Source organism: Lactuca saligna, chromosome 8 (genome assembly GCF_052625555.1).
Source record: "Lactuca saligna cultivar CGN05327 chromosome 8, ASM5262555v1, whole genome shotgun sequence".
In the NCBI taxonomy this organism is placed as follows: domain Eukaryota; kingdom Viridiplantae; phylum Streptophyta; class Magnoliopsida; order Asterales; family Asteraceae; genus Lactuca; species Lactuca saligna.
Window position 1 is genome coordinate 156,546,803 of NC_136424.1, and position 13,121 is coordinate 156,559,923.

At 40.0% G+C, this 13,121-nt stretch overlaps 1 protein-coding gene across 2 annotated transcripts; it reads left to right on the forward strand.

Annotated features, from left to right (window-relative positions):
- Positions 1-8,468: 8,468 nt before the first annotated feature.
- On the forward strand, positions 8,469-10,742 carry LOC145008228 (annexin D3-like). 2 transcript variants are annotated; one of them, XM_078966851.1, is made up of 6 exons: positions 8,469-8,661; positions 8,880-9,025; positions 9,150-9,377; positions 9,448-9,660; positions 10,119-10,208; positions 10,317-10,742. In XM_078966851.1, the coding sequence occupies exons 1-6, from the start codon at positions 8,586-8,588 to the stop codon at positions 10,512-10,514; spliced, it is 951 nt and encodes a 316-aa protein (XP_078822977.1). In that variant the 5' UTR covers positions 8,469-8,585; the 3' UTR covers positions 10,515-10,742. The 2 variants fall into 2 exon arrangements, with proteins under 2 accessions (XP_078822977.1, XP_078822978.1); XM_078966852.1 differs by lacking the exon at positions 8,469-8,661 and having other exon boundaries at positions 8,894-9,014.
- Positions 10,743-13,121: the final 2,379 nt, after the last annotated feature.

Sequence of the window (13,121 nt, forward strand, 5' to 3'; positions counted from 1 at the left end):
AACTAACTAGTAAGAGAATATGTAATAGTATCCACAAGCTAGTTAGGGAAAGATGGTAGGGACTACTTGTGCAGTTGATGGTGGAGAGTAGGTTGGAGAGTGCCCTAGGACAAGCCTAGGATGAGATTAGCTTGGAAAGTACTATTAGTAGAAGGGACTTGGTGAAGTCGAAGCAATCCTTGAGGAAAGTATAAATAGATGTGGAAGGTAGTATGGGCCCATACTACTGGAAGCAGAGGATCAATACTTGAATCAAGAAGGGCTAAGATAGAACCAGGAAACTTGGAGAGTGTATGAGACCTCTCGAGAGTATGTATGACCCTGACGTTTATGTGTTTTAGTTGAGTATGGTGATTACGCAACATGGAGCAGGAGGTTCAAGGTCTAGATCAGGATCAGGATCAGGCTCGGGTGCGGGATCCAAGTAGGTTGATGACGGGCTACGTGAGTTCATCGTGTCTGAGATTACGAGAGGTATCCTTGAGGCAACCCCGGTCATTTTTGGGTTGATCAAGGAGGGGATTATTGAGTTGATGGAGGATCGCCTCCAGATATTCAGGAGTGAATTGGGATCTAGCCATTCAGGTTCGCGCACACTATCCTTCAAGGACTTTAGGGGTAGTGGTGTGCCAGACTTTCATAGGGAGAAAGACCCCATTGCTGTCAGGAGATGGATCGTAGACATCGAGTCTGCACAGTTGACGAGCTTCTGCACGGAGGAGTCGAAGATGTGGGTTGATTGAGAGATAAAGCTAGGGATTAGTGGGAGTCAGTTGGTGACTCATTGGGAGCCCCAACCATTGAGGCTATGACTTGGTCAGACTTTATGACCAGGTTCAGGGATGAGTTTGTGCCAGCTGTGGAGCTTCAGCAGCTGGGTAGGGAGTTCCTTGACATGAGACAGACTATGGAGTCAGTGGCGGAGATCATTACCAAGTTCCGAGAGAGGACCTTGTTGGTACCTCAGTATGTAGGGGATAAGGAGATGCAGAACACCCATTATCATGATATGTAGAGGTCTAATATTTGGGAGCATGTCAGCTACTCAGCCTGCCCGACCCTGGAGTCCACGATTTCTAGGGAGAGGGAGAGGGAGATTCATTTGGAGCACCTTAGGAATAGGAAGGAGTAGGAAGAGCAGGTTACTAGGGATTCGGGGAGAAACCCAAGGGATCCGACACTAGGTTGAAGGGCCAATCGGGTGAGAGCCACTGCAGGAAATCCGACAGGCGGCATGAGAGAGCCTGTAGAGCGGGATCATCAGGCTGCTACAAGTGCAGCAAGATGGGACACTTTGACAGGGATTGTATTGCTACTGCCCCCACTGTTCAGATGTCAGACATGATTTGCTTTCATTGCAATCAGAGGGGCCATAAAAAGGCCAACTGCTCTAGGTTGACAACAGCAGCGGTGGCACTAACTCTAACGACTACACAGGTTACAGATCGTCGGAAGGTCAAGTCAGAGGCTCCAGTGGTGAGTAGTCGAGCTTTCCAATTGATACCTAAGGAGGCACGCACCACACCCGATGTGGTGATGGGATCGTGTTCCATGTGAACGGTATCCCAGTTCATGTGTTTTTTGATTTGGGTGCTACCTGATCAGTTGTTTCTCTTGCGCTTAGAAAGACTTTCCCTGAGTCTTCGGGTATGTCAGATTACCCTCTAAAGGTCGAGATTGCGGACGACCGATCAGTGCAAGCATTAGAGGTTTTCAAGGATTGTGTTTTGAGGATGTTCGAGGAGCGCAAATTGGTAGACTTGGTTCCCATACTATTGTGGGGGAACAAGGTTATTATAGGCATGGATAGGTTGAGCCCCATTGGGGCAGTGATCAACTGCACGCAACGGTTGGTCCGGTTTAGGACCCCAAGTGGGGGAGAGCTGGTGATTCAGGGCGAGAGGCCATAACATGGACCATCTTTATGTTCAGCAGCGAGGGCTAGAAGCTACCTCCAGCAGGGGTGTGCAGGGTGTGTCGCCTATATCTTGGATACTCGGGAGACGGGCGAGGCGACGGTGAATGGCGTGCCGGTGTTACGAGTGTATATAGATGTATTTCCAGAGGAGATGCCTGGAATACCTTCGGAGAGGCAGGTAGAGTTCAGGATCGACCTAGTCCCTGGTGCGGCTCTGATAGCCAAGGAACCGTATCGGCTGGCTCTTTCTAAGATGCAGGAGTTAATTACACAGTTGTAGGAGCTGTTAAACAAGGGATTCATTAGACTGAGCGGTTCACCCTGGGGAGCCCCAATTCTATTTGTGAAGAAGAAGGACGGGTCACATCAGATGTTTATAGATTACTGAGATATGAATAAGGTAATGGTGAAGAACCGTTACCCACTCCCGAGGATTGATGATCTCTTTGACTAGCTTCAGGGAGCATCTTGGTTCTCCAAGATCGATTAGCATTCAGGTTATCATCAGATGAGGGTCAGAGAGGAGGATGTGCAGAAGACTGCCTTTCAGACGCGATATGGTCACTATGAGTTCGTGGTGAATCCTTTTGGGCTCACCAATGCTCCTGCCGCATTCATGGATCTCATGAACCGTGTATGCAGACCGATGTTGGATCGTTCTGTGATAGTTTTCATTGAAGACATCTTGGTCTATTCCAAGACACAGGAGCAGCATGAGGAGCACTTGCGGGAGGTATATGATACTCTTAGGAGGGAGAGCTTGTATGCCAAGTTCTCTAAGTGTGAGTTCTGGTTGTGCGAGGTGCAATTTCCTGGGCACCTTGTCAACCAGAACGAGATTTCAGTCGACCCGACCAAAGTGGAGGTCGTGATGAGGTGGTAGGTTTCGAGGTCTCCATATGAGATTCGGAACTTCCTAGGATTGGCAGGTCACTATCAGAGCTTCATTCAAGACTTCTCCAAGATAGTCGTGCCTTTGATCCCTTTGACCAGGAATGTTGTGGTCTATCATTGAGGGCCTGAGCAGTAGGCCGCATTTGAGACACTGAGATAGAGATTGTGCGAGGCGATAGTCTTAGCCTTGCCAGAGGGCGTGGATGATTTTGTGGTGTATTACGATGCATCCATCTCGGGTTTGGGCATGGTATTGATGCAGAGGCGGCATGTTATCACCTACGCTTCAAGGCAACTGAAGCCTCATGAGGCGAACTACCCGACACATGACTTGGAGTTGGGGGTAGTTGTTTTTGCCCTCAAGAGTTTTAGGTACCTCATGGATCAGCGAAATCTGAATATGAGGCAACATCGATGGCTAGATGTGGTGAAGGATTACAATTGTGAGATCCTCTAACACCTTGGGAAGGCCAATGTCCTGACAGATGCACTTAGTCGCAAGGTAGCCTCAATCAGGGATATTTGTTTGAGGATGATAGTGGTGACTCCGATATTGGAGTAGATCCGAGAGGCCTAACAGGATGCTATGAAGGAGGAGCACCGTAAGAGTAAGCATATTGTGGGTCAGGTTTCCTCCTTCAATTTTGACAGTCGTTGTGAGTAACGTATCATGGAGGTGTGTGCCAGGTATTGATGGAGGAGGCGCACAAATACAGGTTTTCCATTCATCCTAGTGCGTCGAAGATGTTTAAGGATCTTCATAATGATTATTGGCGGCCCTGTGTGAAGCGATATGTAGCTTGATATGTTTAGAGATGCCTGACCTGCAGGAAGGTGAAGGCCGAGCACCAGAGGCCCCACGACAAAACCCAATCGTTCGATATCCCGATGTGGAAATTGGAAGATATCACTATGGATTTCATCACAAAGCTTCCCAGGAGCACGCGGGGAGTGGATTTGGTTTGGGTCATCGTGGATCGATTGACCAAGAGTGCCCATTTCATTCCGAGTTAAGAGAGCATTTCGCCCTAGAAGTTACCTGATATTTATATTCGGGAGGTAGTGGCTTGGCACGGAGTGCCAGTCTTGGAGATTTAGAACAAAGACGTGCGATTTACTTCCAGATTCTGGTAGAAGTTTCACGATGAGCTAGGTACTCGTTTGCACTTTAGCACCACTTTTCACCCGCAGACGGACGGTCAGAGCGAGCGGACCATCCATACCTTTGAAGATATGTTGCAAGCGTGTGTGTTAGATTTTGGAGGTAGTTGGGAAACTTACCTTCCTTTGGCAGAGCTTTCCAATAATAATAGCTATCACGTAAGTGTCGGCTGTCCTCCTTTTAAGATGTTGTACGGGAGGAAGTGCAGGATCCCGATATGTTGGGCTGATGTTGGATAAAGGGTCATGGGGCGTACCGAAGTGATACTCAAGACCACAGAAAGGATCCAGTAGGTTCGGAACAGGTTTCAGACTGCTCAAAGTTGGCAAAAAAGTTATGCTGACAAGCGTCATTCTGACCTGGAGTTCCAGGTCGGAGATATGGTGCTCCTGAAGGTGTCGCCTTAGAAAGGCATCATTCAGTTTAGGAAGCGGGGCAAGTTGGGCCCCAGGTACATCGGACCCTTCAGGGTTATAGCCTGGGTGGGCAAGATGGCGTATAGGCTGTTTCTGCCAGCCGAACTCAGTCAGATTCACAACACTTTTCACGTCTCCCAGCTACGGAAGTGCCTGGTAGACGACTCAGCCGTGTTACCTTTAGAGGAAATTCAAGTGGATGACAGCCTGAACTACATTCAGCAGCTAGTAGCTATCCTCGAAAGGAAGTCGAGGGAGCTGAGGAACAAGAGGGTAGAGTTGGTGAAGGTGCAATGGCAGCACCACAATGGCTCGGAATGGACCTGGGAGCCCGAGGATGAGATCTGGGAGCACTACCTCGAGCATTTTTCCAGATTCGGCAGAAGACTTCGAGGACGAAGTCTAAAATAAGTGGGGGAGATTTGTAACGCCCGGTTCCTGGTATGTATTTAAAAGTTCGTGTTTTGCTCTGGGACTCGGCGAGTTGGTGGCCCAACTGATCAACTAGACTCGATTTTTTGACTGGGAAGTTTAGTGATTTACTCGAAGAGTCGGGGGATCGAATCGACAAGTAGGGATGTCTGGATGAAACCCTAATATTTAGGGTTTGCACCCTATTAAATACCTTAATTGGTTCCCTTTACAACCTCAAACATCCTCAGACCATCCCCACGAAATCCTAACTGTTTTTTAGTGATTTTGAGCTCTTTGTGCCATTTTGTGCAAGTTAGAAGGTTGTAGAGAAGAAGAAGGAGCTTGGGATTTCAGAAAGAGTAAGGAGATCTAGAGGTTTGGCTTCATTTCCTTTTTATTGGAGGTAAAAAGTCCAGAACTTGCTTCTCCTTTGATTAGATACTCTTTTGGAGCAACTTAGGGTTTTTGGAAGCCATTTTGGAGCCATTCTTGGATGCAACCACAATTTTGGGATAAGAACTTCAGATCTGGAACCATTGAGGGTTCCCATGGCATAAACGTGCCAACTTTATGGCCATAGGAGACCCATGCATCATATAAACCCCCTTTTAAGGGCTTTTTGAGCCAAAACCCGATGCATGGACATCAAGTTCATAGATTTACGTATAATATGGACCTTAGGAGATCAGATCTATGGTTTGGATGCATTTAGACCAACTAAAATCGACTGCATAGTTTGGAATAAAGAGGGACTCGACAAGTCGTTCATAGGACTCAGCGAGTCGGGATGTATTTTCCATCAAATCCTTGCTGTTAAAGGACTAGATGATAAGATTGAAGGTCACTCAGGTGTCTAGGTTCATCAGGGACATGGAAATCATAGAACTCGGCGAGTGTATCAGCTAACTCGGCGAATTCAAGGAAATGTCCCAACCACATGAAAATGGACTCGACAAGTTCAGGGAGAACTCAGCGAGTCATAGACTAAATGTCTTCACCGGATGAAGATGGACTCGACGAGTTTAAGGAGGAACGCGACGAGTCGGTTGAAGAAGGTCTGATGTGTTGTTGAAGGAGAACTCGTCGAGGTCTTGTTAGACTCGACGAGTAGGGACGAAGTTGTAACTTTTCGTGGACGAGGGGACTCGATGAGTTGGTGAACCAACTCGGCGAGTCTAGTCAACCAAAGTTGACTTTGCCCAAGGTTTTGACCTTGACTTTGACTTGGACTTGAGTTGACCCTTGTAAGAGTTATGAGTATGAAATAGTAATTTAGAAAGGATGTTGTGTAGGTGTTGAGGAGTCAAGAAGAGTTGATTTTCATACCGAGGATAGTGCAGACACTACACGACATTGAGGTGAGTTACCTTCCAGTAGAAGTGGGTCTAAGGCACCAAGGCCGACCCACTAGTAGTTGATTGAATTAGAGATGATTTTTTGTGTGATAATTGTCTGATTGCTTTTATTAGACGTGTTCTATGAGCTAGTATTATATGTTCTATGTGCTAGTGGTAGTAGGAAGAGGAATAGTCCCAGATTCGATCGTTAGGACCGAAGGTTAGGTCGGACACCCCGTATATGTCTGACAACATGATTACAAAATATATTATTATGTGATAGTAGTAGGGGTGAAGTAGTCCCCATAACCCGGTGAGATAGACCGGAGGGTAGGACGGCACCCTAGAATGGCCTGACATTGGTAGGTTAGCACCCAAGAATGGCTTGACATGGGTAGGTCAGCACCCTAGAATGGCTTGACACAGGTAGGTCGGGCACCACATAACTACCTGACAGTGTGTATGGTTGTATGGTATTTAGTATGATGGGGGAACTCATTAAGCTTTGTGCTTACCGTTTTTAGTTTTGGTTTCAGGTACCTCTTCATCTAAGGGGAAGGAGCCGGCAAGGTAGCACCGTATTGCACACATATGACTTCTGCTTTGAGCCCTGGGATTGTACTCTAACATTTTACTATTTGATGTTATTGTGTTTCGAGACTTGTGATTTGTGACTTGATGTTTTGAAAAGATAGAAATGATGTTTTCCGTAAACTATTTTCATAAGTAATGTAATTATACAAAAAAATTTGGGTCTCGATTTTTGAATGTTACACTCGACGTCTAAAAACCCTTCTTGAAGCCTTCTAAAACCCTTTTTGAACTCTTATGAAAACCTTCTTCAAACATTGTTAAACCCTTATGAAAACCAACAGTGAAGAGACATCTAAATGAGGGAGGAAGAGGAGAGACTTAGTGAGGAGAATGAAGATCGTCATTGAGGAGGTAGCTGAATATGGGGGAAGGTGAGACATTTTTTCGCTTTTGCAAGAGTGAAAGAAAGTGAGGATAAAAATCAACATAGGATAACATATGACAAGCCATTTAAGTCACTAAGCCTCCAGTTAGCCCAGTCACCTGCCAAATGGGAAGCCACATCAGCCGGCTTGATGGTGTTACCGAAGAGGACCATACGTGCAATTTTTGGAAACCACATGGGCAAAGCAGGTTATGTTTTTCATAGTTGTCCAAACTGTAAGAGTAGAGGCGATGCTAAGGTATGCGAAGACCCACCTAAATTAATTTTTTTTTACAAACAAGACAAATATAAAAAAATATTTAGGACAAGTCATATTTTATGGAATGAAAGAGTCCTACATGATCTCCAAAAAGAAAAATGATGAATGAGTTTTTCATCATAAATAAATGCTTCCTCTTGGACATTTATCCATCTTAAGCTTGTTGATGCCTCGTTTAGACCACTTATTCTAAATATAAGTTGGTTTTAGTCAAAAAATTGTTTAGTGAATGACCGATTTGAGCTTGGTCGTTTCACCATCGATTTTATACACATTGTACCGTTTTCTAGGTGAACCGGCCCAATTGAGCCCGATTTTCTATTGAACCAGACTGGTTTAAACTCGGTTAGGGAACTACATGGTTTTCTATTCTAGACTAACCACATGTTAAGGTTAGTAAACAAGAGACCAATCCCATAATATTGTCTAAATGAATTGTTTTAAACGTAAAAATATGCCTACAGATCTACTCTAATAAATGAAAGTTTTTTGTCACATGTCCTTTTCTCTTTCATTTGGACACATGATATTTTCTAGAATTTTTAAATTTTTTATTCTTCACTTGTCATTTTATTGTATTTTTTATTTATTAAATTAAAATTCTACATTTAATATGTAAGGTAATATATATGTAAGGTATCTATTAGAAAAAATTATATATATGTAATGTATTCAACACATTAAAACCACATTAATTTTAATAATTTAAATTTTTTTTCATTTCTCTTATATATTCAAACTTTTCAAATTGTTAAAATTTAATATATATTTTTTTTTTAATTAAACTCATGTAATATATAAATCTTACACCTAATCAATGAATATACTATTTAGGTGAATATTACAAGATAAATAAACTTATAGCTAACCAAAGAGATTCCCTTTAGAAATTAATAATTTTACACCTGTAAATATACTTTTAATTGGTTGTATGAGATCTCCTGGTGACAGGTGCCTTGTTCGTGTTCCTTCAATATTCATACGATATCCACGAATTCTTATCAATTGCTCATATTGATATAATTTATTATGATACTTTATGTTTTCTTATATTTTAACAAATGTAAACACTATCCTTTAATAATAAATAAAAAAGTCATGGGTATATGCCAAAACGACTGACTAAGCATACAAAAATAAGATTTTCTGTTTGATTATTACCCTTCTCCGTTCCATCAAACGAGAAACAGGAAGAACAATTTAACAATGGCTACTCTCACAGTACCACAAGAAGTTCCTTCTCCTACCCAAGACTCTGAAACGCTTAGAAAAGCTTTCAAAGGTACCGATCTCTCTCTGCCTCTCTCTCTCTCTCTCTCTCTCTCTCTCTCTCTCTCTCTCTCTCTCACTCACACACACACACACACCTTAACAGATTTGATGATTTAGTTTGTATCTCACAATTACAGAAAATTGCGTGAATCTTTTATATTTAACGTTTTGATTTTTCTGATGAGATTTGGAAGAATATTAACTAACAAGATAAGGTGTGGGTGTCAGGATGGGGAACTGATGAGAAGGCTGTCATTCAAGTATTGGGTCATAGGAATGCAGCTCAACGAAAGATCATTCGAGACACTTACCAACAATTATACAATCAATCCCTCATTGATTCTCTTGATTCTGAGCTTTCAGGTGATTTTGGGGTATGTTCTTTTCTGCATTTCAACATATTAAAAACTCAAACGTGCACTTTGTCTTCGGAGAGAAGAAACACACATATATATATATAATAACATGAAGATATAATATAACATATGCATATTACAGAGAGCAGTGATCTTATGGACATACGATCCAGCAGAAAGAGATGCGAGGCTTGTGAACAAAGCGTTAAAGTCCAAGAATAAAAGCCTTGATAAACTAAAAGTAATAATCGAAATCTCTTGTGCTTCGTCTCCTCATCATCTGCTCGCTGTAAGAAAGTGCTACTGTTCCCTCTTTGAATGTTCGATCGAAGAAGACATAATCGTTAATGCTCCACCATCAGTGAGAAAGGTATTTGTTTCCGTTTTGACTTTTGAATCAGAAAAATCCACATTTTTATTAACTTCTTCCATTAATGCAGATTCTAGTTGGTTTGGTAAGTTCCTTCAGGTTTGATGGGGCAGTTGTAGATTTGGATGTTGCAGATGATGAAGCATCCAAGTTACAAGAAGCTGTTAAATTGAAGCAATTAGATCAGGATATTGTTATGTGGATACTTAGCATGAGGAACGTGTTCCAGCTCAAAGCCACGTTCGAATCCTACCATAAAAAATATGGAATTCTCCTTCACGAGGTTAAGTGTCTTTTAATCCTTAGAGTCATATCTTTTTAGTTTGAAAGTTCAAAAACTCAACACTTTTCAGGATGATTTTGACATAGCTAGATGTGTTTTGGTTTTAAGTTTGAATTCAATCTATATATAGAAAGATGTTTTTATTATGTTTTTTTTTTCCTTAAAACACAACAAACGGTTAATTCTTTGTATATAGTTTTGTTTTTTTTTTTTTAACTGCCAATAATCAATAAAAAAACAAAGGGACCACCAAAGAGCTGGCTAAGTACAATGAAATAAAAAACGACACGACACTAATAATCAAACGGAATGACGCATGGCGAGAAATGTTGTATCTTGTAATTTATCTTTTGCAGTTAAAATTCCAAAATTGCCCTTGCTTCAGCGAACACTTATTCCGATGTATGAACTCTTAATCTTTGTATATAGTTTTACAATGAAGTTGATTGTTTTGACAGGATATCAAGGATTATAGCAATGATCTATTGGTATCGTTGGTGACAATTGTGATTAAATGCATTATTTCCCCTGAGAGACATTTTGTTGAGGTAATTGAATTGCCATTAGAGAGAAGAAAACCAAGTTGCTTTATTGTTTCATATTTATGTGCACTATCGCTATATAATTTTACATCACTTGTTTTGGAATATGAGCAGGTGATCGAAGCTGCAACTGACGGTTGGGGTACAGATGAAGATGCGCTAACAAGAGCAATTATAAGTCGAGCTGAAATAGATCTAATTAAAGTGAAAAAAGCATATTTGGATATGCATAAAACAAGCCTTGACAAGCTGGTTAAAGACGAGACTTCTGGAGATTATGGGGCTTTTTTGATGGCATTGTTGGGACAATAACTCGGATTCTTTGTACATGTACAAGGTATAAGGTATGATTGGAGGTGAACATGATGTATGTGTTGGTTTGAATCATGGTTTGAACTTTCTAGTAAAGGGCAGAGTTGTTGAATTATGTTTGGTATTTGGGTCATGTTGTTTATACATATAATGGTCCATTTTTCATCATGGTAGCCAAGTCCTTATTTTTTAGAAAAAAAGAATTAACAAGAAAAAAAGTTCTCTGCATTTTACGTTGTGGTTGGTAGCATTCTATGTTGAATTTATATATAATTTTATGGTTCTAATAAATATATGTTTGTATAGGATATGGTACAAACATGATACATATGCGTCTATAATTGTATATGCTATGTTTATTTCTATATGCGTATGTATGTATATGTATTTCATATGGACATACGTGTATTTTGGTCTATGGAGAACATGTTTTGCGTGTGTGTATGTGGAAATTGGAAAAAAAAAAAAAAAGGTGATTCTTAAGAGTAGCAACCATATTAGCAATCAATCAACACAACCCTTGCTTCAAAGCTACACACAACCATCTTCTTTCTAATGTCTTGAACTTTTGTGGAAGGGAGCGACTTGGTTAAAATGACAGCGATCAAATGATGTTGAATGTCAATGTGCTTTATTAGACTATGAAATCCTGCATCTTTTGACAGATAATGTCTTGTTTTAAAAAAGATCTTTGTTGCATTGGTTTGCCCTTTAAAAATGTGTCAACACTCTCATTAATCAGATAGATAGTTTGAAAAGTTGATAGAGTTTATCGGTGGATTTCAATTTTGAAATGATTTTCCTTCACTTTCCAAAATGATTACAACATACTATATACATAATAATCAAGGCTATGTTCTAAAGGCTAATACAAATCAATATCGAATATACAACGCATATATAGTACTTCCCCCGCCTTTTGATTAGGTATGATTGACGGATGTTGAAACTGGACAAAAAATATAAAAATAACGATTTGTGTTGGGTCGTGGAATTTATTAGATGTTGTGTCTTAGTCTTATACGAAAGCTTTTACTATAATACTTTGTCTTCATTGTAATGTTTGTTCTGAATGTAATATTATAGTTTCGGAATTGACACCTTAATTTTCAGAGTGACTATACTTAATAATAGTTTGTATCTTATTGCACGACTTAGGTGTCATAACCTTATTGGTTATCATCTAACCGACTCCCTAATAGTTTTCCTATAAATAGGGATGTTAGTTAGTTGAGGGAGGATGTCTTTTGTGTGTTCTTACATTGAGTTGATGTAATAAAGCTTCTTACTCTCACTGAAGGAAACAAAAAAATTATTTGCATTTTTGTTCTTACATTTCATCTTTACATGATATTCATGATTTCTAAGTACTCGAACTAGTTTTTCGATCATACAATTGGTATCAGAGCAGGAATCATTGAGTTCTATTCAAATCAATGAATTCAATTTTGTTCATCAAGTTCTTTGTCCACCTTCATTGATTTTTCTTGATCTATTCCGCATTTGCAAATTCTTTGCACTTTGATCTAGAAATCTTTACGTTTTGATTTGAATTTCGTATATCACTAATTGATTTGATTCATTGTTTATTTTCTCTGAAATCATGGCTAATGATGATCCTCACTGCATCGCGTTCAATTTGGATATCAACATTGGTTCTAACAGTAGAGTTCCTACTCTTTTTCTAGATGATTATGAAGTAAGGGTACTTCATATGGAAGATTATATTAGTGGTATTGATAAAATTGGTCCTCACGTTTGGAGGTCGATGACTGTTGGTCCACACATGTTCTATAAGATGAAGTCACAAGTTACATTCATTGCATACGTAAGGTCATACTATAATTTGATACATATGTCCAAACTCAAAATAGTTAACATAAAATATATAATCAACATAAAAAAAATGTCGGTGAAATTCATGAAATATATTACACCACTCCATTTGAGTTTCCTTTGTTGTTCCATCTGAACGTACTTGTAAATCTTCAATTACCACTTTACAGACCCAGAAACATTATAACCTGGTATACAAAAAAAATGTTTATTATTTGTTCAATGAATCATATACAATCAATAATTTTTTCCAAATTAAGTGATGGTGACCAAACACAAAAATTCAAGTTGGACATACTTACAAAGAGTTGACTTCCAACCTCTTTAGTTTGGAATTTAGTGGAGTGAACGTGTTTTGGTTTAATGGTGTTCAAATAGAGATGTAAGTCACACCTTATATCAAACATGGATGATTACTCACGTTAAGAACTCTCTAGCAACTCCAGGAGGTGATTTCTATTTAAGCTTTTGCATCGCATCTTCAACTACTTTGTCAATATTGTTTCAAATAACTTCTACGGTTACATAGGTACCAATTCTCTAATTTATTTCTCATAGGTCTATTTCTGTAAGTACAAGGATAATTCTACTATTTTACATCTATAGAGGGACCAAATATGTAGTTTTACAGTTACATATGGACAAATCCTATAATGTATTGTACAAGGGTCATTTCTGCAATTCCTACAAAATACAAGTACAGGAACCATTTCTACAATTTTTTACTATTATAAAGGGATCATGTATGTAGTGTTATAGTTACCCGGTGAC

Bases quoted from the DNA above. Each gene is read 5' to 3' on its own strand.
- LOC145008228 (XM_078966851.1), top strand. From the start codon at position 8,586: ATGGCTACTCTCACAGTACCACAAGAAGTTCCTTCTCCTACCCAAGAC. The intron at 8,662-8,879 runs GTACCGATCTCT...TGTGGGTGTCAG, and splicing joins GCTTAGAAAAGCTTTCAAAG to GATGGGGAACTGATGAGAAG. The intron at 9,378-9,447 runs GTATTTGTTTCC...CCATTAATGCAG, and splicing joins CTCCACCATCAGTGAGAAAG to ATTCTAGTTGGTTTGGTAAG.